This window comes from Tamandua tetradactyla, chromosome 12, assembly GCF_023851605.1.
Source record: "Tamandua tetradactyla isolate mTamTet1 chromosome 12, mTamTet1.pri, whole genome shotgun sequence".
Lineage (NCBI taxonomy): Eukaryota > Metazoa > Chordata > Mammalia > Pilosa > Myrmecophagidae > Tamandua > Tamandua tetradactyla.
Genome location: NC_135338.1, coordinates 81,159,650 through 81,187,363, shown reverse-complemented (window position 1 = coordinate 81,187,363; position 27,714 = coordinate 81,159,650). Strand labels below are relative to the sequence as shown.

The 27,714-nt window shown below is 35.8% G+C and overlaps 1 protein-coding gene across 1 annotated transcript in view; it reads right to left on the bottom strand.

The window, feature by feature from the left end:
- Positions 1–27,714, bottom strand: part of MTMR10 (myotubularin related protein 10) — a 71,186-nt gene that overhangs the window by 21,793 nt on the left and 21,679 nt on the right. Inside the window, exons 3-6 of the mRNA XM_077124006.1 lie at positions 13,544–13,680; positions 11,961–12,033; positions 11,165–11,307; positions 4,626–4,716 (exon numbers count right to left, since the gene is read on the bottom strand). Coding sequence (XP_076980121.1) covers positions 4,626–4,716; positions 11,165–11,307; positions 11,961–12,033; positions 13,544–13,680 — 444 coding nt within the window. The remainder of the gene's footprint in view (positions 1–4,625; positions 4,717–11,164; positions 11,308–11,960; positions 12,034–13,543; positions 13,681–27,714) is intronic.

Sequence of the window (27,714 nt, the reverse complement as noted above, 5' to 3'; positions counted from 1 at the left end):
GATAAGCATACCGGGCAGAGAAAAACAAAAAACCAAGGTAAAATCCTATAACATCAAGTAATGAAAGACAGCTAGAGCGTTAAGGATGCAAGGGATGGTGGCAGCAGGCTGGAAAGTCGGATGGGGCCTAGATTGTGCTGCCCAACAGAGTAGCTACTAGCCCCATGTGCCTACTTAAACTGAAATGAAAAGAATTAAAACTAAATACAATAAAAAATTAAGTTCCTGGCTGCCCTGGCCACATTTCAAATGCTCAACAGTGCAGATTAGAGAACATGCCCATTATCACAGAAAATTCTACTGGCCAGTGCTACTCTAGATTATGCCAGTCTAGGAATTTTGAATTTTATCCTTTAAGTGGTATCAAAATCACCAGCAATTCAAATTTTAACATGGCTTGTTAAAACTTAAAAATGTTAATTCTAAGCACATATCCCAGAGCCCCACTCCACCTCAGTTCCTTCTTTGGAGTAAAACAACAACCAGAAATTGTGCTGGGAGGACCTGAAGTTTGTGTTTCTCCAGAACACAAAATCTTCAGAGAATTTCCCAGCAATTCTCATTTGATACGCACAATACCAGAGAACCAACAACACAGAACGTTGTTCAACATTAGAAAGTCCAAGTAAGTCACTATATGACTAAATTAAAGGGAGGAAACATCCAAATGATCAGCTCAGTAAGTGTAGAAAAATATTTGTTAGAGTTCAACATCTGTCTACAATTAAAAAAAAAAAGCTTTAGCAAATTAGAAATGAAAGGGAATTTCCTTTACCTTGATAAACTGTATCTATTAAAACACAGCAAACAGCATCCTCATTAAAATCAGTAACTATACACATTGACACAATCAGGCAAACACCAGCAAAAACAACAATAAAAAGAACACACTCAGTGGCAGTATACTTCTAGCTGAGTCTGAAATTGAATACTTTTTAGTGTCTTGAGTGACATACTTCAAAAAGTTAGGGCGAGAACATACTATTATTTTTGAGATCGTTCCTCTAGCAAAATGTAGTCTCAAGATTAAGAACAGACAAATTTTTCAGAACATAAAGTGAAAGTGTCTACAATATCTTGTATTGTTTACTATTTTATAGGTTTCTAGTGTTCATTCTGTACATGAGATTTCAATAATCGACACTAGGTCTTCTGAATGTTCTGTATCTTCCTCGGTGACAGCTTATTATGGAATGTGTGGCAGATATTCCATCTGGCATTGTAAGAGTCTGGAAATTCTAATGCTTTCCAGGAAGTCCCAAAGGCCTGACAGCAGTGGCTTGCTCTACAAGTAGATCACTAGGAGGGCTTGCAGCCACAGATAGGCAAAGTGGGTCAGCTTAGGGAGAGCTGGCTCTCTTGACAGCTTCCTGACTGAGGCTTTATGACACAGCTGCTCAGCAGACTAAAAGTGAAACTATGTGCTGAATGCTCCCAGTCTATGGCCATCTTCTTGGGTACAACTCAGGAGTCTAATCCTACACTGTATTGAGATGATCATGAGGGTTTCTATTTAATCAGCCCTGTGTTCATTTTTAAATGGCTTCAAGCAGCAGCAAAGACAGTAAAAGTGGTCAGCATATGAATAAAAAAGCCTATCGCTCTAATGACACTGCAAAAATTAGACATCATAAAGAAGGGTAAAGAAGGCAAAAAGAATTTAATAGAAGTTTAACAGAGACTACTCAACAAAGTGGTTCTTAATTGAGGTATAAAAAAGAATTCCCCTGGGGGACTGAGTTTCTGGGTCTGGAGAGGAGTCAGGATGGTTGTGTTTTTGAAGCAATTCAGGTGATTCTGATGCATGTGGCTAGTTAAAGACCACCAACATTCAAGAGACAAAAGCTGACCTGAGAATCTCAAGAGAACTGATAACTTAAAAAATTCTGGGCAACAGTGGTTCAGTGGCAGAGTTCTTGTCTGCCATGCCAAAGACCTGGGTTCGGTTCCCAGTGCCTGCCCACGTTAAAAAAATAAAAAAAAATAAAAAAAAAGAAAGTTCCAAAATGTCTTAACTGTTTCACATGGACCTTGTACTCTGTAAGTGGTTTGAAATAAGCATTTAAAGGAAAACTCAATACCAGGGCCTATGTTAATAAAAAGGATACAACTAATTTATAAAATGAATTTCACAGGTAATGTTCATTTTCTGTTGTGAGGCTATATTACAACCTCAGATTACATTAAGCATTTGTAAGTACCATGTCTAACATGGAGCAGAGTTGCCAGTACTGAGGCTGCAGATAATTCCATGAAGCTTTTAATTCGTTAGTCCAGAAGCATAGTCTGACATCTTGTCAATTTTATAACACAGAGGAAATTATACTTTTTGGACACTATTTGCCCAGTAATAATCTGACTGATGAAAAACAGTCTTCATAGTTTCTTTCAAGTTAGAAAGAAATAATAGGATCACCGTTGTCTGTGCTAGAACCTCCTCCGGTCTTTGTGTGTAAAATGTTCCAAAGCCTGTGAGTACTACACATCTTCCTGTACTTTAGAGTACTTAGAGAAGTATCTGGATGACTGTTGAGCTTCTTGGAACACTTTTACCTCACGTGATGCCAGACATGAAAGAGGACATCAGAATTCCTAAGAGCAGCTAAAGAATTCTTTTCTTAGATAATTGCAGAGGACATCCTCCAGCTTCAGATCTTATTTGTGGAAACAGCTTTGTCACCTACCTGCCTGCAAAAAGGACTTCTTTAATCCAGCCAATAAATCAAGGTGTCATCCAGAAGTTCAAGTGTGGATTATTGGGCATCTTTCACTCACAAATTAATGAATTCTGACTGTAGTGTGTGGAAATTTCAGGCTTCTTTTGATCTTAAAGATGCAGTTTATGCTTCTGCAACAGCAGGGAAGGATATTAAAGGATGGTGTTACACTATGAGGTATCTTAACAAAACTTTGGCCAAGTGTTATGTTTATGAAGACAAAGGAGAAGTCTAAAGGATACAATATTAAAAAGTGTTCCTGCATATTTTAAGTATTACTCAGCAAATTTTGTCAACAAACTATATTAAGAGGAAAGGGATTGATGTAAATATGAAAATCCAGTAGTAGAAGAGCTATGAATCGAATAAACAGTCTAAAGTATTATTAACCCAGAGATGTTACAAGGAATGAAGAAAAACATGAAAAGTAACTTAACTAGGCATTGGGTTACCACTTACATTAACAAAGTTTACTGTATTTGCTGAGCCCAAGTCATTATATCACTGCAGAAGGCGTGGATCTGTACACTGAACTGAATAATTTCTATCAGAAAAAAAAGCAGCATCAAGGACTGATCTGTACTATAAATAAATTTAAGGGGGGATCAAAGACTGTCTTATAGCTCTTGTACTTTTTATTAATGTTAACTTCCATTTCAGCTCCTCTCCTGTAACTGGGTGAGTTACAGTTCTGTAACTTGATGATGACCCAAAAGAAGATTCATCTGACTCAAGTATCTACAAAACTTTATTTTTAGACAAGTGAATTTACTTTCTATTAAGAAATAAACTTTAAAAAGCTATATTGCCCAAGTCTGAGTTACAATTAGTGTACATTTTGATAAGAAAAATTAAGTTATAAATACTTTTGTTTTCCAATTTCTGCAAATACAGTACAAGATAAAAGCTGCTCTGCAAGACATTATTTTCATAAATCTCTAGTGTCCATAAGTTTCTTTTAAAATAATGAAAAGTACCTATACCAAAAGTATCTGCAGATACTGTATACTGTACTACATTTTAATGTATATATAATACAATGATACTGAAATATGCTTTTATTGTACAGATTATTTAAATTACTGTCATTTAGGCAGCAAAATGTATAAGTCCAGTAAGACTATTAATTTGTAAGATCTCCATCCAGATCATACTGGGATGAACAGATCTTTCATTATAAAGCCTCAGTGGATTTGTTTTTTTTCCTTATTGAATGGTAAAGCACATGCCTGAGTAAGCAAGTCAGTGTGTGGTAACTCACCCACATCAGGGCTAATATGAGATATATGCCTATCTTTTTATTAGATTTTTAAAAAATGGTATATTAAAATTATATTTGCATATACACTGTGTATAGAATTACATGATCACCTGGAATTTTCTTTGGTGATGTCATGGCTGACATAGATATACAAACAGAACTATTTACCTAAAGAACAAAAGTGTTTAGACTATGCCTGTCCTTGGTACAAACCCTTATCTCTCTTTCTTCAAACTTTAAGAAAGTCAATTACTTTGACAATTTAATAAAGTTCACTAAAGATTTTTAACCATTTCAGCTTTTGCATGAAATAGCCTATCAGAAAAGACAATGCTTTTCAACTATTCTTTAAGATACCAGTGTGAAGAGGGGGTATCAATCTTCCTTCACCATAAAATACAAGCCAAAGTGACAGTGACATGACACCTAAAAGTCCATGTTTTCAGCTGCTTATAGATTCTCCTTGGTCATTTTTCAAGAAATAAATTGACAAATATTTGGTCCTTTTAGTATACAGTACTTACTTCTCTAACAGTTATGAGGCTACAATCATCAAAGCTTTTGTACCTTTGAGGCTTCTGGTAAGCATAAGAATAAAATTTATACAATGTAAAATTACTCACAAAATTTAATATTTTCATATTTACCTGAATTGTGGTATTTTTTCCCAACATATTCAAATGCAAAGAGTAGCTGGAGGTCTGTTGGCTGGGAATAATGAGCTATTGCAAGGCATACCTAGGAAAAATTCTACATTTAGAATTTGATTTTAACACACTTAGGTAAACGAAATGTACAATAAGGCCTTGATTAGTGGGGGTGTCATCTTGGGGCAGTGATTATAGTTACTTATTTATATGTTTTTCTACTGATCTAGAATGTGAAAGAGCTCCTTGAGGCTAGATACCTCATTCACTGTTGTGACTGCAAGACATTGCTTAATCTTCAGTTAGTATATGGTAAGTATTCAGCAATCTTTATTGCTGAGATGAATTTTAACAGGAAAGTAATTTTATTCAAATAAATGAAACATGAAGGCTAAAGAAGCATTTTCCAAGGAGAAAGTGACATACTCATTCCTAAAAAAAAGTTTCTATTTGGTGGACTATAATAATTAAATACTAGCTATTTCGAAGGTATAAAATAAGGCATGACATTTTAATGTCCATACCTATGGATTAAGAAGGCTGAACTTAATAAAGACACAATCACAAAAACAAATTCACAAGAAACTAAAAAAATCTTTGAGTGGCTCCGAGGTACATCTAAAAAAGTGTTTACACAATACAGTTTGGACTGTGTCCTGTGGTGGGAAATGCATGAGCTTCCAATTCAAACAACCAAGACTTGAATCCTAGGCTTTCCTGTTCACTTGCTATGTAACTTGTGTGACGTCAATTCTTCTATCTGAGCCTCATTTTGTCTGTAAAATAAAGATAACACCTTCAACTGTGGTAAAGATTAATGATCTTAATGCACGCCGGCCTTTGGAAGAGTGCCATACATGGAAATAGGGTTGCTGTTATTCTCAGCTGCTGCTGGATGGAATGAAGGATAGTACTTTAGCTTACGAAGCTCTGAACTAGATAATAGATTATGAGGAGAAAGCACTCTTAAATGAGCAAAGAAGAAAGACATTTAAGACATGTAAGTAGAGAATACTAGATGACCTTTCTTAAAAAGATTAAGTAAAGCATTAAGCCAGAATTACATACATTTAACAGTGAGGAAGCAAGAAAAGTTTAGATGTTAATTTATGTCAAATCATAAATGTGTTGATGCAAAGTCCATTAGTCAGTAAGTACCTATCAGCTCATAATTTAAAACATATCTAAAAAGCATTTTATAGAATAAATGTTTCCTGTCTTACTGAAGTTAAAATATACAACTAAGGGGATGGGTATTAAGAATTTATCATTAATTTTGATGAAAATTAATGCCCCTGAAACCAATTCAATATCCTGGTTCACACCTACGAGCATATTATTTAAGGGTCCCACTTTCAAAAATTAGGAGTTGGTTTATCTAAATTCCCACTTCTAATCTTTTCAACGGTCTGCCTTAAAGCACTTTTTCTAGCAGCAAAATTACTTAAATCTTTATCTTGAAAAAGTCCTCATCACATACTATTCCTCTGGGCATCATATTTAGTTTATAAGCTTTGTTGCACTTTTTCTCTAGAATACTTTTCATATTTGTCCCAATACACTGACACATCCTTAAGCCATATTCACTTAATGGCACCTCTGTGAGTCTTCCTACATTCTAAAAGTCCACAACAATAAAGCTCTCTCTTCAAAAGGATTAAATTTTGACTAACAACTTTTCTTTCTTGATAATCTTCTATCTCTCTAGATATTTCTCTAGATATCTGCATCACAAATTAAATCTCCTTATTCCTGCTTCTCATAAAACTGGTTCTCCTGTATCAGACATCTTTTAATTCTTCCCAACAGTCTTACCCAATAGCCTCTGGTTAGAGAGAAACATGTCTGCACTAATTCTGACTGATATAGCCCTGGCTATATCTTCTACCATACTCTTGGGAACGCTTATACTCTTCTCAGCCAACTACATTTTCTCTGTAATTCACATCTCTTTTCAGTACTACTCTCTTCCTAGACCAAGCCAAATGTAAGTATTAATCTCAGAAACCCTTGTTCCCTCTGCATAACATTTCTGATATCAAGTGTCTCTTTAGTTAATTGTGCCTATGGAGGTATACTTTCAAGGTGTTACCAAAATATTTATGAGTATGGATAAAAAGTAGGCCATAGGTAATTCTTTGGTTTACTTCTACCATTAAATTCAATTCTTCAAAGGTAGATGCCACGTCTCTCATTCAGTCAACAGATATTTACTATCTACTATGTTCTAAACCCTGGGGATGCAGCAGTGAATAAAACATCAAGCTTACACTAGTAAGCTTAGGAGAGAATAATAAGCACTATAAACAAGAGACAATATAGTAGCTTAGATAAGTTAAGTCCTAAAAAAGGGGGAAAAAAACCCACAATGAAGAAAGGAGGGGTATATCAAGTGTTACAGTGAGGGAAGCAGGTTAAATAATTTAGAGGGGGAGACCAGGACAGGCCTCTCTGAGTTAATAAAAAGAACTCTGCATTTTGTGGCATCTCTTCTGTAGCTTTCTGAAGGTGGTTTGGGCCCAATAGCAGCTAAATAGTACTAAAATACTAACTGACAAAATTAGTTACTAACATTAAGGAAATGTTCCAAGCCAATAATAATAGTACATCATTTCTATAAGACATTTAAAAAATAGTCACATGCCTTGTTAACCAAAAGAATTTCATAAAGTATTGATTAAAGAATGTGTGGGGTTTTTTTTGTGTATGTGAAGCAAAGAACAAAAAAGTGCCACTTCTGGAAAGCCCATTAAAAATAGCACATCACGTTCATAAAGGTTAGGAAATAAACAATGCTTAGTGGCATCTACATTTAAAGAAGACTGTAAAAAATACTTTGAAACAAAATTGATTTTAATAACTTGCACAGTGGTTGATTTGAGAGTGGGCACGACTTGAACTAAATTTGTTGTCTGGAAGTATAATAACAAGTGTGTATAACTTATTATTGTATAACCTAAGTAAGGAGTATATTTTCATACATAGACAAAGGCACATAAAAACTTGTATATCTGGATTAAATTCATGCTGTCATTGTGGAATATTCTGAGAAGAGGAAGAAAGCCAGGTATTCTTTTCTTTCATTCATACTATTTAAAAAGCTTACATCTACATTCCCAACTTCCACCACTAGTAAGAGTTTGAAAGACTTAAGACTTAAAACTCAGGTCTCGTTTTTGTGTAAAATTATAATTTTGCAATTATTCCCCAAGCATTAAAAATGTTTTTGTACAACCTTGAATCCTTAAAAATTGCCTTTGAAGGTAAACTTCATTTGCCTTGGTTATCGTAAACCAAGTAAACTAAGAAAATCTTGGTATTAAAAACATTAAATTACAGTAAATATTTTATTGTAGGAAAAAAATGTAAGCTCAATCTCTTTTGAACCAATTTTTAGACCAAGGCTAATGATGTTCTTCCCTGGATAGAAGCAAAAAAGTACCCCCCACTGATGATTTCTTCCCTAAGGCCGGCTGGTGGCATAAGCATTGGAGACTCTATGAGACACTTAAAACCTCAGACCTTATCAAGTTCTATCATAACTGCAAACAAAACTGGTTTCCTATATTACCACGGTCTGTCTGAAAGAAAGCCACCAAGGATTAGAGGTAAAAATGACAGGTCAGGAAAATGCCAACTTGTTCTTTAAACTGATCAGCTGACTTCTCACTTCTATAAAATATGTCTGAATAAGTGGTTCACAAGAGGCCAAATAATTTGAGAACTGAGTGAGATAAAAAGCATGTATTTAACTTACCATCCTTATATACTTCTTTTAAAAAGTGATGCCATTAAAAACAGTTTTGTTGGGCTTTTTTGACCCCTCTTCTTTGAACAAAGATTCTTCAAAGCTCAATGTTGCTATAAGGCTACATGTCCAATTCTGTATTATCAAATTCCAGCTTTCTTGTAGTCCTTTCACCAATAACCTTATTTTCTCTTGACAGTTCAAGGATAATGAAAATGAATGTTTTTGGATGTAGTTGCACAAGTATTCTAATTTTATCATAATACAATTTAGGCAATACCAGTGAGACTACTAGAAGGCTTTAGAGCAACATTTACCAAAATGTGAACCAATTTAGCATTTTAAGAATTCATTTTTCAAAAAGAAACACAAACGCTTTTAGTGTTTCAAAACTAATCAGTGATTCACCTACCAGAGAATGCCAAACATGCATCTGGTCATTTGAAAACTTGTAAAATTAAAGCATTTTTTCAGAGAAAACTGAGGACTCAGATTCCAGGAGGTAAAAATGAGCCATAACTTTCCAGCTGCTGTCCAATTTTAGATAAAAACGGTCACTTGAAATAAAAGAATACACTAGAAGTTTTGTTTTTAACTCAAAATACCATTTAAATGTTGAGAGCCACATAACTTAACCTTTAGTGTCTGAAAAAAAGTAAATCAGGAAAAAATTATCTGCATTCCCTTTACCTCTATTTTTCTCTTGTCATTTTTCCTCTCTACGACCATACAACTCAAAAGATAGGAGTATTTCTTCCTGGCCTGAGGTAATGTGCTTCTTTATATTGAAAGATAATGGGGGAAAGGACTTTTGCCAGAAACTTAGTTTTGGGAAAGGGCATAAAAAGATGAACTATTTTGTGTAGACAGTTCAATGAGGTCCCCTTAACTCACTCACAGCAGCACACCAAAACAAGGAATATCCAGAATCCCAGAGTGCTTATTATTTGTTTCATTTGGCAACTAATCATTAATGTGGAAATATCATTTATACTCTACTTTATACTCTTACTTAATTTTCATTTGTTCACCTCAATTACATAGGGCAAGAAACTACATCTTATCCTTGTATCTTTGAAAGCTTAGTAGAGTGCCTCATACATAATAAATCACCAACAAATGCTCTAGAGGGCTCAAGAACTATACCAAATAATTATGACTTCCACTTAAGATGACCTCTGAAATAGCATCCTCTTAAAAAATACAACGGAGTAGGAGAGATGTTAGCTTTCTGAAAGACTACTTGGCCAATTTTATCAATTTCTTACTTTAAAAATATTCTGTCCTGAGGTGCACGGGTAGTTCAGTGATAGAATTCTCACCTGCAATGTGGGAAACCCAGGTTCGACTCCTGGCGCATGAACTTCCCAAATAAACAAGCAAACAAAAAAACGAAAAAGCAAACAAAAGCAAAAATTCAACAAATGGTGCTGCAATAAGGGGATACTCACATAGAAAAAGAATGAAATGTGACCCCTGCCATACAGCATACAAAGAAAAAAAAAAAAAAAAAATCCTGTCCTAACTCATCTCATGAGTTCCACGGTGTCCCTATTCTTGAGATGCAATACACCTTGAAGTTAAAGGATTTTAATAGGCAGGTTCTTGATGCTTTAACTAAGTTATAAGTATATATATGTTCAAGTGATTAGCTTGGCTAGAGCATTTAATATACAGTCTACTGCTCAGTTAGTTCTAAAGACTTTATATATAAAAATAGGTGTCTCAAATTGGCAAAATACCAAAATCACAAACTACAAAATCTAATAGCTGAAAAGGCCTTAAAAGTTATCCAGCTGAATTTTCCCAAGTGTAGCATGACAGAAGATGGTTATCCAGACTCTACCTGAAAACTGTTAGCCAAATAGACCACTGCCACCATGCTAGTCAGCCCTAGTGGTTACACATTTTAAGATAGTAACCTTATGTTTACCTTCCCGTGAAGAAATAGTTGGCTCTAGTCCTAAAAACCTATGTACCAATTCCTTGCCAAAATATGTGAAGACAGCTGTGCTAAGATCTTTTTGAGAATCTCTTTTCAATATCAACAGAAAATTTACTGCGGTTAAGCCTATTAACCATACCACAGAAAACAAATGCATCCATTTCTTTGCTAGAGGAAAAGCTGCCTCATTTGTTGAGAGAAAGCAATTTTCTATTTCTCAAAGACACTATTCCTCTATTCCCAATATATAGGAATAGGCTTTCTTCTGGAAATTGCTTTTATTCTCTGAGTTTGCTGCACCACAGTCTGAAACAAAAAGGCCCTGGGTCTATCAGCTTTATTCCTCCGCCAAAACCAAAACATGAAATCAAAGAAGTGGACTTTTACCCTTGAAATATACTTCACAAGTAGGCAATAAACATTCCCCAAAAGAGAATACATTTACTTAACCCTCATGTCACTGAAGTCAGTTTTCAGTCTGTTGGTAAAGTTCCAAGGTACTGAATGAAAAGTTCTACCAAAGTTCAACTACAGTACATTTCCGACTTCTCAAACTTTTTTACCAAGAAACAAACTAGTTGGAAACAGTTTTAATTTAAAAGGGATGCTAATTCCCATATGATATTCTTTAATATTTTAGGAACAAATAAAACTTATATAGAATACCTCAGAGCAGCCATAAACTCCAAGCAAATAGTTCCATTAACATTCATGGCTTTGACTTTACGAAGATATCTGATAACCGCTAAAAAATCTAAGCAATTGAGAAGTGACAATTTCCATTTAGAGATGAAATTGGTAAATGTAGCGCAGAGTCTAGAACTCGATAAAACTTAACAGTATTACCTTTTTGGCACTTTCAGGACCTGATTCATCAAAGCGAAATCTGACAATCCTGAAGTCTTTACAATAAATAATTAACTCTGTTGGATTAAATTTCAGTTTCTGGTTGGGGCCTAGGACCTTCTGCTTCCTCTTGTGGTCATTTACTAAAGAAAAAAAAAGAAAATTTGTAAAACTTCATGTTACTCACTCTACATATTTTAACAAATTCTTGCTGAAAAAATTGGAAGGGCATCCATCACTTGAGCACTACTTCTCAGGAATTTTTTACATTTGTCTACAGTATCTAGAACTTTGGGAAATTTGTTTTAACCTTGTTTTTGAAGATATTTTAAGGATTTCTCTGCATAAAAGCACCACCATCTGGACACATTTAATCGTTACAACTTTAATTAAAAAGTGTAAAAAATTTAGAAAATATTTTAAATATATTCTACAGCTCCATTTAAAAATAATTCCTCTTACTTTCATAATGTTCCTGGAACACAAAAAAACAGAGAAAGTAAATCTACAGAAATAAAAGTTCAACCCAAATCTTTGAAAGGTAAGACTCTTCAAGCAATATTTCTTGCTTCTATCAGCCATTTATCAGAGACAGATATTTACCAAACACACAAGCTGAATATGGTATTGAAAGGTATTCTGGAGAAAAAAACAAACTATACCCTTTCCTTTAGAATATTTCTTGGTAGAATATTTAAAATGTGTTTTATTAACATGCGACTTGATTTTCTAAAGCAACATTTTATATTTCTTTTTCTTTTCAACTTACACAGACCGAGTAAAGAAAATGACATACCTGTGACAATTTGCTCAATACATGTTAAAGGGACATCATGTTCACCAAGAAGAAGGTTTTTATAATGGAATTTCTGAAAATAAGAAAGTTATATTCATATTAATTCTTTTCCCAATAACCTCGTCATGGTAATAAAAGCCTTACTTTTAAATGTGATGATAAATTCTGATGACTATCTCTAAAAATAGCAAAAAGCCTTTACAACTTTAAGGATATAGCATATTAGAAGATACCTTAATAGCAGAGTCAGGGTAGAGTGAAAGACATATGTTGTGCTTATATTCTTCCTACCTTTCTCCCCACACATTTTTAAGAGATGAAATTAGGTTAAAATGTGTACCACAATACCATTACTCATACTCAAGATAGGTGTCAATCACTGCATAGGGAAAACATTTGCTTGTCTAGTTCTGCCTATGCAGAATAGTTACCAAAATAATAAATAAAAAGGGTCTCTTAATGTCATATGATTTTAATGGGTAAAATTATGGCTTATTTTTCACAATGTGGACATTTTATAGCAGAAAACAACTATCTTCTCAAAGCAGAAAAAGCTCTGAAAAAGCTTTTGTAAACTCCAGCTCATTTTTTTTACCTATTAAGTAAACTTTATGCTCATTTTCAAACTGAGGACAGAGTTGACACTCTGAACTTGCAGTCAGTAGGGCACTGGTCTAAGTGATTTTTCCCTAGTAGTAGTACTGGATTTAAGTTATGCCAGGTATGTTTCTCAATTTTGTGAAGCCTGGGGCCAGGGAATTCAGTGAAGCTAAAAGCAAAATGAAAAACCCTAGACTACATTTAAATAAGCTAGTTTCCCTACATACTAGGTTTCTCTAAAATACTTATAGAAGATAGTGATAAGCACACAAATATACAGTAAATATTATACTAAGTTAATGACTGAGTTTATGAAATACACATATATTCAACTGAAACCATCAATTCAAAGTTTAATAACTAAATATTTGAAGAACAATTAACTATTATAAATGAAAGAGCTGGGGGTGGGTAGGGTAGTGTACCATACTTTAGAAATCAAAATAAAGTAAGAGCTGATATGGATAAGTTCAGGATTTCAAAGTTAATTAAATGAATGCCTGAATTTTTAAAAACCAAAATTATATTAATTTATTGTTTCCCAGTAAGAATATGAAACAGCAAGAGTTATTAAGAAAAAATTTATTTTTCTCCATTCCAGTTATACACTAGAAAGTAGAATTGATTTTTTGGAAAAATAACTAATTAAATAAAAATACCATGAAATCAGTAAAATGTGCAACATTTATAAAATTGGTTAAATAATTAAATTTTTATCTTCATGATTAGTAATTAAGGATATCTTTGCTTTTATAAGCAGATTAAACAAAGTATATAACTTAAAACCACCCCACTAATTTTATTCCGTAAGTTCCAACATTCTCTTTAAACTTTATTTTGGATTTTAATAACACATCCCCAATATATTAATCAGTATTAATAACTTTATCAAAACTTTTCCACACCTGTGATTTATATAACAATACGTAGTGCTTAGAATCAAAAACCTTGATATAATTAAACAGTGTATAAATAAAACATACCTGTAATGGCATTGGATCATCCGTAATAAAGGAAATTTTGAAGTTACTGCATATCAGCTTTCCCCACAAATCATACTGACTTGTGTCTGTTGCAATGCATTTTCTCACAAAATTGACTTCATTTACAACAATTTCTCCTTTAAAAAAGAGAAATACCCTTGCATGAGCTATAACTACCACCATAAAATGTGCACAGTCACCAAGTGATCGAGAAGGAATACTTCATGTCAACAAAGAAGATATTAAGAAGGAACATTCACTGAGAGATGACCAGGTTTCAGGCAGGGTAAGCACTTTACATCCTCACAACAGTAACAATAACTACAATGTGGTGTTCTTCATTTTTAAGATATAGAAACAGAGGCTAAAAAAGTTTAGGGTTCTAAGCTGGTTGAACCACAGAAGTCTGACCCCGAGGCTACAATCTTAACTACTATGCTATGCTGTGTTTCATTATTTACAGATTAATATTTTATAACATGCCATGGTTTTGCTTTCACAATGAACCCTTTGGAGACACTGTCTTTGCAAGGGGACGTCACATCCTCCTGGGAAACAAAAGGCTCATCACAGCATCTGGTCTTTTTCAGCAGTCTGAACCACTCCAGGCCTCTGAGAGATGCCAATGCTTCCTCAGGTGTGCATATGCAAAAGGCAAGTACATCTCCCATCTTAAACATAGTACCAACGAAATACCATACCTTTATAAGAAATTTTAAATGTCTATTTTTCTTCTCTCTGGAAATGTGCTTCCATCAGCCATTTATCAGAGACAGATATTTACCAAACACAGAGTTGAATATGGTATTGAAAGGTATTCTGGAAAAGAAACAAACTATATTCTTTCCTTTAGAAAATATCAATACCTTTGATATCGTTTATGTAAGGGCAGGAAACAGAGTTCAGCTTTAATCTCAAAATAATAATGCAATCTATTTATTTTAAAATATATTCCACAAAGCAAAATCAAGTTTTCCTCTACACTTAAATTATAACTTAGTTGGCAATAAAACTTTAAAATATAATATTAGAGTTAAAAGGGGAGAAAAAAGTCATCAATATAAAAAAATCAAAAAGTGTTAATGTGTTTTGGAAAGAATAATTTTCTATCAGTTTAAAACTTGGTCATCACTGGGCACGCTATGGTGGCTCAGTGGCAGAGTTCTCGCCTGCCATGCCAGAGACCTGGGTTCGATTCCCAGTGCCTGCCCATGTAAAACAAACAAAAACTTTGTCATCATTAAACCTTAATTTCAATATCTACAGCTCAACTTGAACAAATTTTTACACAACCAGGTTCTAGGACCAAAAAAAAAGGTTACTGATCTTTGCCTAGTCCTACCATTACAAAAACCTTCAACTATGATGGGTAGTAGTAGTAGCCTGCTTACTGACAAAAAATGCAAATACCCACCAATTCATGAAAACGTAATAAAAGCTAGTCTCAAAACAATCCTCTTAATAAAAATGTTATAATGAATCAGAAACGTAATAAATTTTACTCAAAGTTCTAAAAAATGCACAGAGCAACAACAGAGATAGGCAGACAAGGTGAGAAGAAGAGCCAGATGTCGCTGTTGGGGGAAAGCAGGCACCAAGGCAGCTGGAACCCCAGATTCTGGCCCGGGCCAGACAGCAGGCACCCAGCACCCACAGCCCACTGTGCACCTCAGGCATCCTCTGCCCTAACCCTGCCGCCCAGCCGCCGGCCCTCAAAGCCTGGAGTTCTCCAGGTTTTTGGCCATGGCCACTGTGCTACGTGCCATCCACCTGGAACAGCCGTAGGCCCCAAGCTTCACTGACCCCCGGCTGCCCAGGGACATGCTCCTCCAGTCATGAACCCCACAGAGCAGGCAGCAGAGGAAGGAGGAGCAGCTGACTCAGACCTGCACAATTTTTTCTGGACAATGGAGGACAAATTCCAGTCCTACTAACTAGGCCTTAGAAGTCTTGACGCAGTGGATGCTTAGAGCCTGTGGAGAGTAAAAAAACAAGGAGTTCATTGCCTTACGTGGCCACGAAAGGCAGGAGTAAGGGTTAGTGTGAAGGTGTGGGAACTGAAAGTTGGAACTCAGATCCTATGGCCCTTCACTTTGAGATCCACAAAGGAAAAAAGAGATGTACCTTTATTGAAAGCAAAATGGAACCTCCTTCCTTCACGTGGAATCTCTATCTTCATTGCAAGTTATTCAATGGAAATGAACAAGCATGACTTCCAAACACCGTGAAACAGAACATATGTGTCTAAATGATATGAGTACAACTGACTGCATCTTCAGGCATGGAAAGTGTCCATCGACATTAAACCTTTCATGAGTGAACTGTGGTCCATGATAGGTATAATACTGGTACCTCCTTCTAGTGCTCCAAATCCCCAATTCCTGCTGCTTCTGCTTCTGAAATGGCAGCATCCTCTGTAGGGACTACAAAGGAAATCTGACGTCCATCTAACTATCAAAAATACTGTCTTCACAGATACGATGATGTTTGGAGATTAGAAAAGAATAAAAAGAACAGTATGTTCTTCTGGTATGCTAAACCTAGGGCCTGGAAGTGTAACTTGTTTAGGTTTTGTGTGAGCTTCAGCCATAGGTCTGGAAGATCCTTTTGGCAAACCTTGAGAGCAAGGATGTAATAAGCATGGTAATTGAAATGATCCACGAAGAGGAAGCAGCTCCTGCAGGGCTTGCCAATGGATGGCTGGTCACTCACACAAGGAAGAAATTGCAGGTAATGTGATAATTTTGTTGAGCCAGCTTTTGTGTTTCCTGAAGCATTCAAAATATAAGAATAGTCATGAATGGAATATATGAAATCATACAGAGAAGGAATAGTAAAGTATTTGCTTGATAAATCACCTTGCAAGTAATGTGAAAACACTTTGGAGAAAAACGCCCTCATCTGTTGCATCCCATAGTCATGTCTCTCATAGAATAAATCTATTAATGACATTAAATCTAATTTTGTTGGTGTTCTTTATAGATATATATAAACTGGATGTACTCCAGAAAATATGGAGGAGAGCAAAATAGGTTCTAAAGCACAAAATAGGTTCTAGAATTAGAACTGCACAAGGAAGTAAGGAGAAATTACAGAAAGATAAAACAATAAATGTATAAATACCACCACAGGACACTGAACTATTTTAAGACTTTTACTCAGGGATTGGGAAAAACTGGATACATCAATAAAAAAGATACAGAGAGGCTGTAGAAAAGCCAGACAGCATAAATTAGTGATGTCTTTTTGGGAATTTAAAACAAAATAAGTTACTCAAGAAAAACTAATATCTGAGGATTTTCAAAGACTCAAAAGTGTAGTTTCACACCTTAGAAAGATATCTCAGTTCTGGGAGCCCTGAGCTCCAATCCAGATAGTGGTTGGTAGAGTCTTGCATCTATTCTGAGAAGGTCTCAAGATATTTTCAGAGGATTTCTGGCTGAAAAACGCACACTAATTACTGTCATGATGAATCTGGTCCCTTTTAACTCAGAAATGACCACTCCTGGGCTAGGTACCTGCTGGCCACGTACTCATATTTCTTACCTACAGCCTTGCTCTGGGCCAACTTTGAGGCTCTACCCTCCTCTTCCTGAGAGTCCCTGTATGTAACCTTGTTCATGACCCACCTGACCTATTTTTTTTTTTTTTTTTTTTTGCATAGGCAGGCACCAGTAATGGAACCCGGGTCTCTGGCGTGGCAGGCGAGAACTCTGTCTGCTGAGCCACCATGGCCTGCCCCACCTGACCTATTTTTAATGCCTGAGTATTTGCTTCTACTTGTACTTGACCAAACCTTGGTCAAGTACAAACCCATTCCTTTATTGCTATTTCACATGAACGCATGACATTTAAAATCTCAGTGCACTTCCTCCAGCTTGTATAGAAAAAGTAAAGTGAAGGATTTCAAGAAATGGAGAACCATATTGCTGGCCATCACTGCTGCATGAATCTTGGATCCAGGACTCAAATGCAGCAGTATGAGTGCAGATGGCACTGCTGCTACATTTGTCTGGCTGACCTTTAAAACAAGCAGCACATTCTAAGCCTTCATTTCTGGAAAGGTATTTTTAAATGCAGACTTAAAAAAATACTCAAGTGTTTGCTTCTAGAACAAAGCCAGGAATTCTGTCCTACAAATGTCTCCTTCAACCTGGGTAGAGACACAGTCTTCTGTGTCTTTTGTGTCTCTTGTTACAAAAACTCTTCCATTTTCTGAAAGTCTTAGAAAGATGTGAGTCCACACTTGAGATATTTACCTTAAATAAGAATTACTTAACCTGCAGAAAACTTTTCTTAATTTGAGCAAGCTCTCAGTTTGCAGAAGCCTATGGAAATATCAAAATGAAGCACGAGAAGCAGCAATAACTCTTGAGGTTATTAACTAAGATAACCTAAAAAATAAAGTTCCACGTGCCAAAAACTAAAAAAAAAAGAAAAAGAAAAAAAAGCAGCACAGGGCTAGTTTTAAGAACAGCACTCTAACATTCACTTGAAGATTTACTTCAAATCTGCTCAGGTCAAATTCTCAGCTCAAACCATGTGAGTGATTTTCCATTCTGAAGACAAACCTACTATACATGGCCTACAAGGCCCTCACTGCTCTTCATTTATTCCTCATGCTTAATGAACACCCTCCCCATCTAGAGTATCTCTGTACATGTTATTCCCATTTCCTGGAATAGTTTTTCCTACTTCCTTAGCCCAACCATTCTCAGGAATGTCTTTTTTGGATCTTCCTGCCTAGGTTAAATATCCCCATCATAAACTTGTAATTCCTAGCACTTAACATAGACATAATTTTATATTTGTTTGTTTATTTAATGCCAAAGACAGGGTAAAGGTAGAAGATGGATTGACTTTTGTTGAATGTTGAATTTTAGAGCCTGAACAGTGACTAGCACAGAATATGTCCATTACATGAATGCATGAAATTACCTCACTAAACTGATTTGACAGACAACCACCACTGGCTGGAAAGAAGCTGTTCTGGAAAGAACAGAAGCCAGTAATTCAATATGGCCAGCAGCCATGCAGGTCAGAAGATAAGGACTATTTCAGTAAATTTACATCAAGTTAGAAAAAAAAGTAATAGAACTGCCACTGCTTATTACACGTATAGAGAGCTGTAAAATAGTTTCTTAACATTTGTTCTAAGTCTTTCAACAACATGTAAGGTAAGAAAGGCATGTAGTTTCTTTAAAATATAGGTAAGTCACTAGGTCACATTTTTCTAAAATCTTAAAACTAGTAAGAAGTAAACTTGGATCTTATAACCAAGTGTTCTAACTTCAAATCTGATACATGTTTCCCTATACATATATAAATGTACTTTACTGAAGGAAGAGGTTGGGGTCTCCTTGAAGGTAATGAGAGTTTTCCTTATGGGATAGGAGGAGGTATTTTAGAGGAGAAGAAAAAACACAAGGACAGAAGAATATGGTTAAACAAAAGAAATATGTCCACAAGGAGAACTCCAATGGTTCACAGCCCTGGCTGTATACCAGGAACACCTGGGGAGCTTCAAAAAAAATGCCAGTGGTGGGCCCTATACCCAGAGATTCTACTTTATTTGGTCTGGGGTGGGACTGGGCATCACGAATTTTTCCCCCTTTATTAGAGAAGTTGTGGGTTTACAGAAATATCATGCATAAAACACAAGTTTCCCATATACCACCAGCATCAAGATTTTGTGGTAGTCCCCCAGGAGATTCTACTGTACAACCAGAGTGGAAAATCCCTAGACTAACTTATAGGTATGTTCCCAATGGACTCTGGAAACAATCACACTAGGCCACTGACTTTCCAATTTTATCTTTTCTGAGTTACCTCACTACTGCTTTCTCTTTTTCATATAATGTGCTCTTCTTTCTCAATGCTGTGGAAACTAGAGTCAAAGGAACACAGGGAAGGTGGCCTGTCTTATGCTCTTTTGAACTAGAACTCAGAGGAAGGGAGTAGCATCACACTGAGGAGCCCTCTTAGACAACTGACAGCAAATGTGCTATGGCCTGTGGCAGTGAAAGCTCTGGTGTCCCATGCCACTGAGGAAGAGCAGCAGCTTCCAAGAGGACAGTTCAGGAGGTGGGTGAGCTTATGCTAGAAGCTGACCTGAAGGAGGGAATAACTGCAGCCTTCTGAAAAAAATGAAGGACAAGCAACCAGACTTTGAATTTTGCATCATTATTCTTACTTTAATACAAACTTCCCAGATTTTCTGAGGATATAATCTGCACAGAGCACAATGCAAGGAATAGCAGCTAAGAAAAGTGGCGTGGTGACTCTGATTTTTACAGGTATGAAGGAAGAGAGAAGTGGCAAGGGGTTAGAGAGGTAGAGAGAAAATGATATAAGCACAAGCACAAGGACTATAAAGACACACTTTAGATTCAAAGACATAAATAGGCTGCAAGTAAAAGAATGGAAAAAGATATACATATTATGCAAAAAACAACTACAAAAGAGCTGGAGTGGCTATATTACCATCAGATGAGATACACTGAAAAAAAAAGTTACTAGAGATGAAGAGGACATTTTGTAATGATAAAATGAATAATCTATCAGAAAACGTAACACTTATAAACACACATGGCCCTAAAAAGAAAGCCCCTACATACATGAAGTCAAAACTGAAAGAAGAAGCAGTTAATTCTACAATAATAGGTGGACACTTCAAATACCACTTTCAATAGTAGATAGAAAACTAGACAGAAAATCAACAAGAAAATAGAATGTTTGAACAACACCATAAACCAACTACACCTTACAGGTGAACTATGAAACACTCCACCAAACAACACCAGAATATAAACTTTTCTCAAGATTACATAGTACATCCTCCAGTAAAGACCACAAGTTAGACCATAACACAAGCCACAATAAATGTAAAGAGCTCTAAATCATGCAAAGTATGTTCTCTGGCCAAAACAGAATTAAATTCAAAATTGATAACAGAAGGAATTTTTGGAAATTAAATAACACACTCCCAAACTAGTGGATCAAAGAAGAAATCAAACGGAAATTAGAAAATACTCTGAGATGAATGAAAACGAAAATAATATTCAAAAACTTATGCAACTAAACTAGTTTAGAGGGAAATTTACAGGTGTAAATACCTATACTACAAAAGAAGAAGGCTCTCAAAACAATAACCTAAACTTCTACCTTAATAAGTTAGAAAAGGAAGATCAAAATAAACTCAAAGCAACCAGAAGGAAGAAAACAAAGATCAGACCAAAAAACATAAATGAAACAGAGAATACAAAATAAGTAACTAAACCAAAAGTTGTTTCTTTGAAAAGATCAACAGAACTGACAATTCTTTAGCTAAACTGACGAGAGACAGAACACAAACATTAGTAAAAACAAAAATGAAAGGAGGAACATAACCATAGCTCTTAAACAGGTTTAGAAGGATTGTAAAAATATCATTAACAACTATGTGCTAACAAATTAAGATAACTTAAATGAAATGGACAAAGTCCTAGAAAGACACAAATTACTAAAATTGACAATATTAACAGAAACAGAAAATATCAATAAACCTATACAAAGTAAAGAGATATAATCTGCAATTTAAAAATGTCTCACAAAGAAAATTTCAGTAGTGAAATTTCATAGAGAAATCTACTAAACATTCAAAGAATTAATATTAATCCTTCACAAATTCTTCTAGAATATAGAAGATGAGAGAATACTTCCCAGCTCTTTTCAGCAAAGACAGTATTATCCTGATACTAAAACCAGACCAGAGCATCACAATATCCCTAATGAAAACAGATATCAAATCATTAGCAAAATAAATCCAGAACCAAATAAAAAATACATCCTGATCAAGAGTAATTTATCTCAAGAATGAAATGTTCTGAGAGGTGATCGTGGTGATGAATATACAACTATGTGATGATATTGTGAGTTACTATTTATATATCAAGAATGGAATGATCATATGGTAAGAATGTTCATGTTTGTATGTTGTTATGTTTAAAAAAAAAAAAAACCCGAAAAGAAATCACACTAATAACAGAATTAAGTACCAAAAAACATAATCTCAATGGATTCAGAAAAATCATTTGACAAAATTTAATATTCTTTCATGATAAAAATGCCTAACAATCTAAAACTAGAAAGGAACTTCTTTAACCTGGTAAAGGGAATCTAGGAAAAAAAATCATAGCAAACATTATACTTAACAGTGAAAAAACTGAGTATTTTCTACCTGAGATCAGTAACAAAATAAGAACTTCACTTTCACAATTAGTACTTAACGTTGTTAACTCTTAACTGCAGAGTCCAGCCAATGAAGAAAAATAAAATAAAGGCCTCAAGATTGGAAAGGAAGAAGTAAAACTAATTCTACTGGCAATGAGATGATCTGGCATATAGAAAATCCTAAGGAAACCACTAGAAAACTACTGGAACTAATAAATGAGTTTAGCAAGGTTGCAGGATACAAGATCAATATATGAAAATTAATTGCATTTCTACATACTAGCGATGAATAAACTGAAATGAAATTAAGAAAACAATTCCCTTTATATGGCATCAATGAATAAGATATTAAGGAATAAATACAACTAGGGAAGTGTAAGACTTGTACACTGAAAACCACAAAGCATTGTTGAAAGAAACTGAAGACCTAAATAAATAGAAAGACATCCTCTTTTCATAGACTGCTTACACATTTAAGATGCTAATACAGACCAAGATGATCTACATATTTGATGTAATCCCCATTAAAATTCAAGCTGATACTCAAATTTATATGGAATTGTAAGGGGTCCCAAATAGCTAAAACACTCTGAGTTGCTGTCAATCAGAGATTAATTACCTAAGAAACATTTCTAAATAACCTCGGGGGAGAGTATTTCAAGTGGATGAAATGGCAGTTATATTTTCTATGACATGAAATAATTTCCCTTTAAATTGAACAGAAATCCATGAAGATCGGTGTCCTCTCAATATCAAAGTATAACCAAATTCTAGGCATTTAGTTTGGTAGTGAAATTCATTTAACTGTGTATGTGCGTGCGTAATTACACCTGAAGCTCTTAAAACATACTGATGACTCAGTTTACTTTTTAAGTACAAAACCTAAAAGCTGGGTGATGCAATAGTGGCTCAGTGGCAGAATTCTTGCTGGCCACGCTGGAGACCTGGGTTCGATTCCTGGTGCCTGCCCATGCCAAAAAAAAAAAAAAAACAGCTATCTTTAAACCAAATCTCTTTCAGAGATAATGAAACCATGATCACTTTATTTTGTAATAAGAATATATCTGGTGTACCATGAAATGAGTACATTTTGGGATATTAGTAAAAACCTAGACCACTGTTTATATAAAAGTCTATGTTGAGAATTACATAAAATTACATTCAACTTCATAACTAATCTTAAACCCAAACTTCCAATTCTAGTGCATGTGATAGGACCTGGCATTTCCCAACTTTATTCCATCCTTTTACTTCTCAACAAAAGACAACAGAAGACCCTTGATCATTATAGGCTCTTAACATTCTAGAGGGAAACCCTCACCTTCCTTACCCAAATATGAACCCAACACACAGAGATTAATGTTTCTGTTTATACTAAAAGGCAGATATACTATGCAAACCCACTCAAGAAAAACTGGTCAAATGCTCGTTGTATTCTATACCAGGAATTGACAAACAATGATCCTGGCTGCTTGTTTTTATAAATAAAAGTTTTATTTGAATACAACCACACTCATTTGTTTACATCTTATTTACAAGTGCTTTCATACTAAAACAGCAGAACTGAGTACATGAAGCATAGATTGCATGACCCACAACCTACAATATTTATTATCTGCTCCTTTACATAGAAAGTTTGCCAACTCCTACACTAGCTACTACATGAGATCCTTTGCTTTTATGATTCAAAGAACTGTGAACAAAAAGAAAAACCTAGGAACCAGGAACAAACCCACAGACTAAATAACATTACTTCTGCAAATATTATCAAACATTTTCAACTACTAATAAATTATGTCCTTCAACTTCCAAATTTAAGTGTAATTACAATAATTTCCATTAAAAGCAACTTATCCTAGCCAACAGCCCAAAACTTTCTGTTATAGTAATGTTCTTAAACTTTCTTGCATTTATTATTTAGATGTAAGCTTTCATTTTATTTTTTAAGATGCAGCTTAATTCACAAAGCACACAGTAAGAGTACTAAAAATAACTTCTGAGGGGAAAAACAGTGTGGGTAAAAGACTTTACTAAAGAAAAATAAAAAGCAATAAAAATCATAAAGACCATTTATAGTCCTGCTTCTGATATGTCAGCAAGCACCTCTCAAAGTGAATCTGCCACAGACATGAATTACTGACTGTGAACAAAATATAAAAAGCACCTGGAAGCACTAGAGAGAGACCAAAAGCGGACACAGACTGTGGGGGAGAGCTGACATTTGTGAGAAGGAAAGAGTACTGAGTTTTCTATTTTTAAAACTTTTAGATTGAGGGAAGGCTACAGTTGGTGCCACACAAGATGGCTACAATGCTGATAGAAAATCAGCTGTCCTTAACCAGAGGACAGAGTTCTGCGTAACCAGTTGCTGAAGACAGAGAAGAGCGTAAAGAAAAGGAAAGAGCCAGAAAAAAAGGAAGCCCAAATTCAGCATATAAACTATCTGAAACTCTGGCTGATGCCAGAGCCTCACATGTGCGTGCAGACTCCCAGCAGCCTAGTTAAAAATAAAACAACTGAAATAAGATTGGAGATACCAAGTAAAAAACAAACAGAACTGCAGTTTCAGCCCAACAAAGTTAATTGCTTTAAAAGGAAGCTTTGAAAGAATACAAGTGAATTTAAAGCACATAAAACATAACACTGAAAATGTCTGTGTACAATAAAAAATCACTGAAGATGTGAAGAAATGAGTAAATGCGACCTGTTCTTGAGAGAAAAGAAACTTAACAGAGCTCCACTCAAATAATAATTCAGCTGTTAGCTTTAACAGACAAGATTTTAAAGCCACTACTGTAACTACATTCTATAACAGAAAGGAAGCTATGTTTGCAGTGAATAAAAAGAGTAATTTTCAGCAGACAAAAATGGCAAAAAAAGAAATTCTAGAACTGAGACACAAGATTTGAAAAAAATATTTCACTAGATGCACTTAAAAGATGGAAAAAAAATTTTAATAAAAGAAAAAAAGAGATGGAGATGATAGAAGTTAGTGAATTTGACTTGAAGAGAAATCAATACAATTTATATAATCCAAAGAATAGAGCAAAAACAAATCAAGAAAAATGAGCAGACCCTCAGAGATGTGTAGGACAATACCAGAAAGGTCTAAAATACATGTAATTGAAGTTCCAGAGCAGAGGAAAGAAAAAAATAGGTTAGGAAAAACATTTAAAGAAATGATGGATAAAAATTGCCTAAATGTGTTGAAAGACAAATTTTGAGATTTCAACATCTCAGCAAATTCAATATAGGATACATAGTAAGAAAACCATTCTACATATGTCATACTTAAACTACTGAAAAGGAAAGATAAAACCTTGAAATAAGTTAGAAAAAACAACATATTACATATAAGGGAACAATAATTTGAATTAGTTCTGACCCTTCATCAGAATCCATGGAGGCCAGAAAATAGTGGAACAATCTCATTGAATGATGAAAGAAACACAAACAACAAAAACTAGAATTCTATATTCAGCAAAAATCTTTCAAGAATGAAAACAGAATAAAAACACTTTAAAATAAGCAAACATGAAAAGAATTCATCATAATCTTAAGAAAATTCTTCAAGCTGAAGATAAATTAAGCAAACTAGAAACTCTAAATAAAAGTTTAGCAGAATCCAGCAATACATAAAAATGAAAATATTTCATCACCAAGTAAGACTTTTTTGAGGAACGCAAAAAACATGGAACATGGAAAAATCAATGTAATTTATCACATAAAAAGAAAAACTGTATGAATATCTCAATGGACATTAAAAAAAGGATTTGACAAAATCCAATATCCAGGTACGGCAGCTCTCCCCCGGGCGGACGATGGACAGCCAGGGCAGGAAGGTGGTGGTGTACGGCACCGGGAAAGGAGATGTTAGATTGGCTATCAAAAAGTTTGTATTCTGGGGCTTCCGGAGAAGATGGCGGCTTAGTAAGACGTGCGGGTCTTAGTTCCTCTTCCAGAACAGCTACTAAAGAAATAGAAACGGTACAGAACAGCTCCCGGAGCCACGATAGAGACCAAAAAAGACAGCGTACCCCATTCTGGAACAGCTGAACAGGGAGGGAGAATCCGCAGTGGTGAGATCACCGAGGGGTGCGTGCTTCCCCGGGCACGGGCGGCTGGCGGCCAGAGTCCCTCCTTCCCTCCTTCCCGGGCTGGCTGGGAGAATTGGACAGACGGTCTCCTAAAACCGCGGCAGCTGGAGCCCGCCCCCCACGCACGGCCCCCTGGACCAGCTGGGAGAATTAGATCGGGGGTCCCCCAAGCTGCGGAGACCAGCAACTGGGGTCCATTCCACACACGTGGCTTCCCGGTCCAGCTGGGAACGTTGGATAGGCACTCCCCCAAGCCGCGGCGGCTGGCGCGCCCCCGCCACGCTTGGCGTACCAGGCCGGCCGGGAGATTTGGACTGGCACTCCCCCAAGCCGCGGAGGCCAGTGACCCTTCCCACGCGCGGATTCCCGGGCCGGCTGGGAGATTTGGATCGGCACTCACCCAAGCCGCGGCAGCCGGCGCCCCCACCCCCCCACGCGCAGATTCCCGGGCCGGCTGGAGATCGGCACTCCCCCAAGCCGCTTCGGCTTGTGACCCTCCCCCACAGCGAGAGTTTTCCAAAGTTAAAGGAGCCACAGCATCTTTTACTGGTGGGACCCGCAGACAGACGAGCACCACGAGCACAACCAACTAGCCAGGATAAGAAAAGCAGAGCCCATAGATTTCACAGAAAAATCTTTCAACCTGCTGGGTCCCACACCCAGGGAAATCTGATTAAATGCCCAGACGCCAACAGAAAATAACGGATCACGCTCGGAAAATTGAAGATCTGGCCCAGTCAAAGGAACAAACCAATAGTTCAAATGAGATACAGGAGCTGAGACAACTAATGCTGAATATACGAACAGAAACGGAAAAACTCTTCAAAAACCAAATCAACAAATTGAGGGAGGACATGAAGAAGACATGGGCTGAACAAAAAGAAGAAATAGAAAATCTGAAAAAACAAATCACAGAACTTATGGGAGTGAAGGACAAAGTAGAAAAGATGGAAAAAACAATGGATACCTACAATGATAGATTTAAAGAGACAGAAGCTAGAATTAGTGAACTGGAGGATGGAACATCTGAATTCCAAAAAGAAAAAGAAACTATAGGGAAAAGAACGGAAAAATTTGAACAGGGGATCAGGGAACTGAATGACAATATGAAGCGCACAAATATACGTGTTGTGGGTGTCCCAGAAGGAGAAGAGAAGGGAAAAGGAGGAGAAAAACTAATGGAAGAAATTATCACTGAAAATTTCCCAACTCTTATGAAAGACCTAAAATTACAGATCCAAGAAGTGCAGTGCACCCCAAAGAGAATAGACCCAAATAGGTGTTCTCCAAGACACTTACTAGTTAGAATGTCAGAGGTCAAAGAGAAAGAGAGGATCTTGAAAGCAGCAAGAGTAAAACAATCCATCACATACAAGGGAAACCCAATAAGACTATGTGTAGATTTCTCAGCAGAAACCATGGATGCTAGAAGACAGTGGGATGATATATTTAAATTACTAAAAGAGAAAAACTGTCAACCAAGACTTTTATATCCAGCAAAACTGTCCTTCAAAAATGAGGGAGAAATTAAAACATTTTCAGACAAAAAGTCATTGAGAGAATTTGTGACCAAGAGACCAGCTCTGCAAGAAATACTAAAGGGAGCACTAGAGTCAGAACCGAAAAGACAGAAGAGAGAGGTATGGAGAAGAGTGTAAAAAGAAGGAAAATCAGATATGATATATATAATTCAAAAGGCAAAATGGTAGAGGAAAATATTATCCAAACAGTAATAACACTAAATGTTAATGGACTGAATTCCCCAATCAAAAGACACAGACTGGCAGAATGGATTAAAAAACAGGATCCTTCTATACGCTGTCTACAGGAAACACATCTTAGACCCAAAGATAAACATAGGTT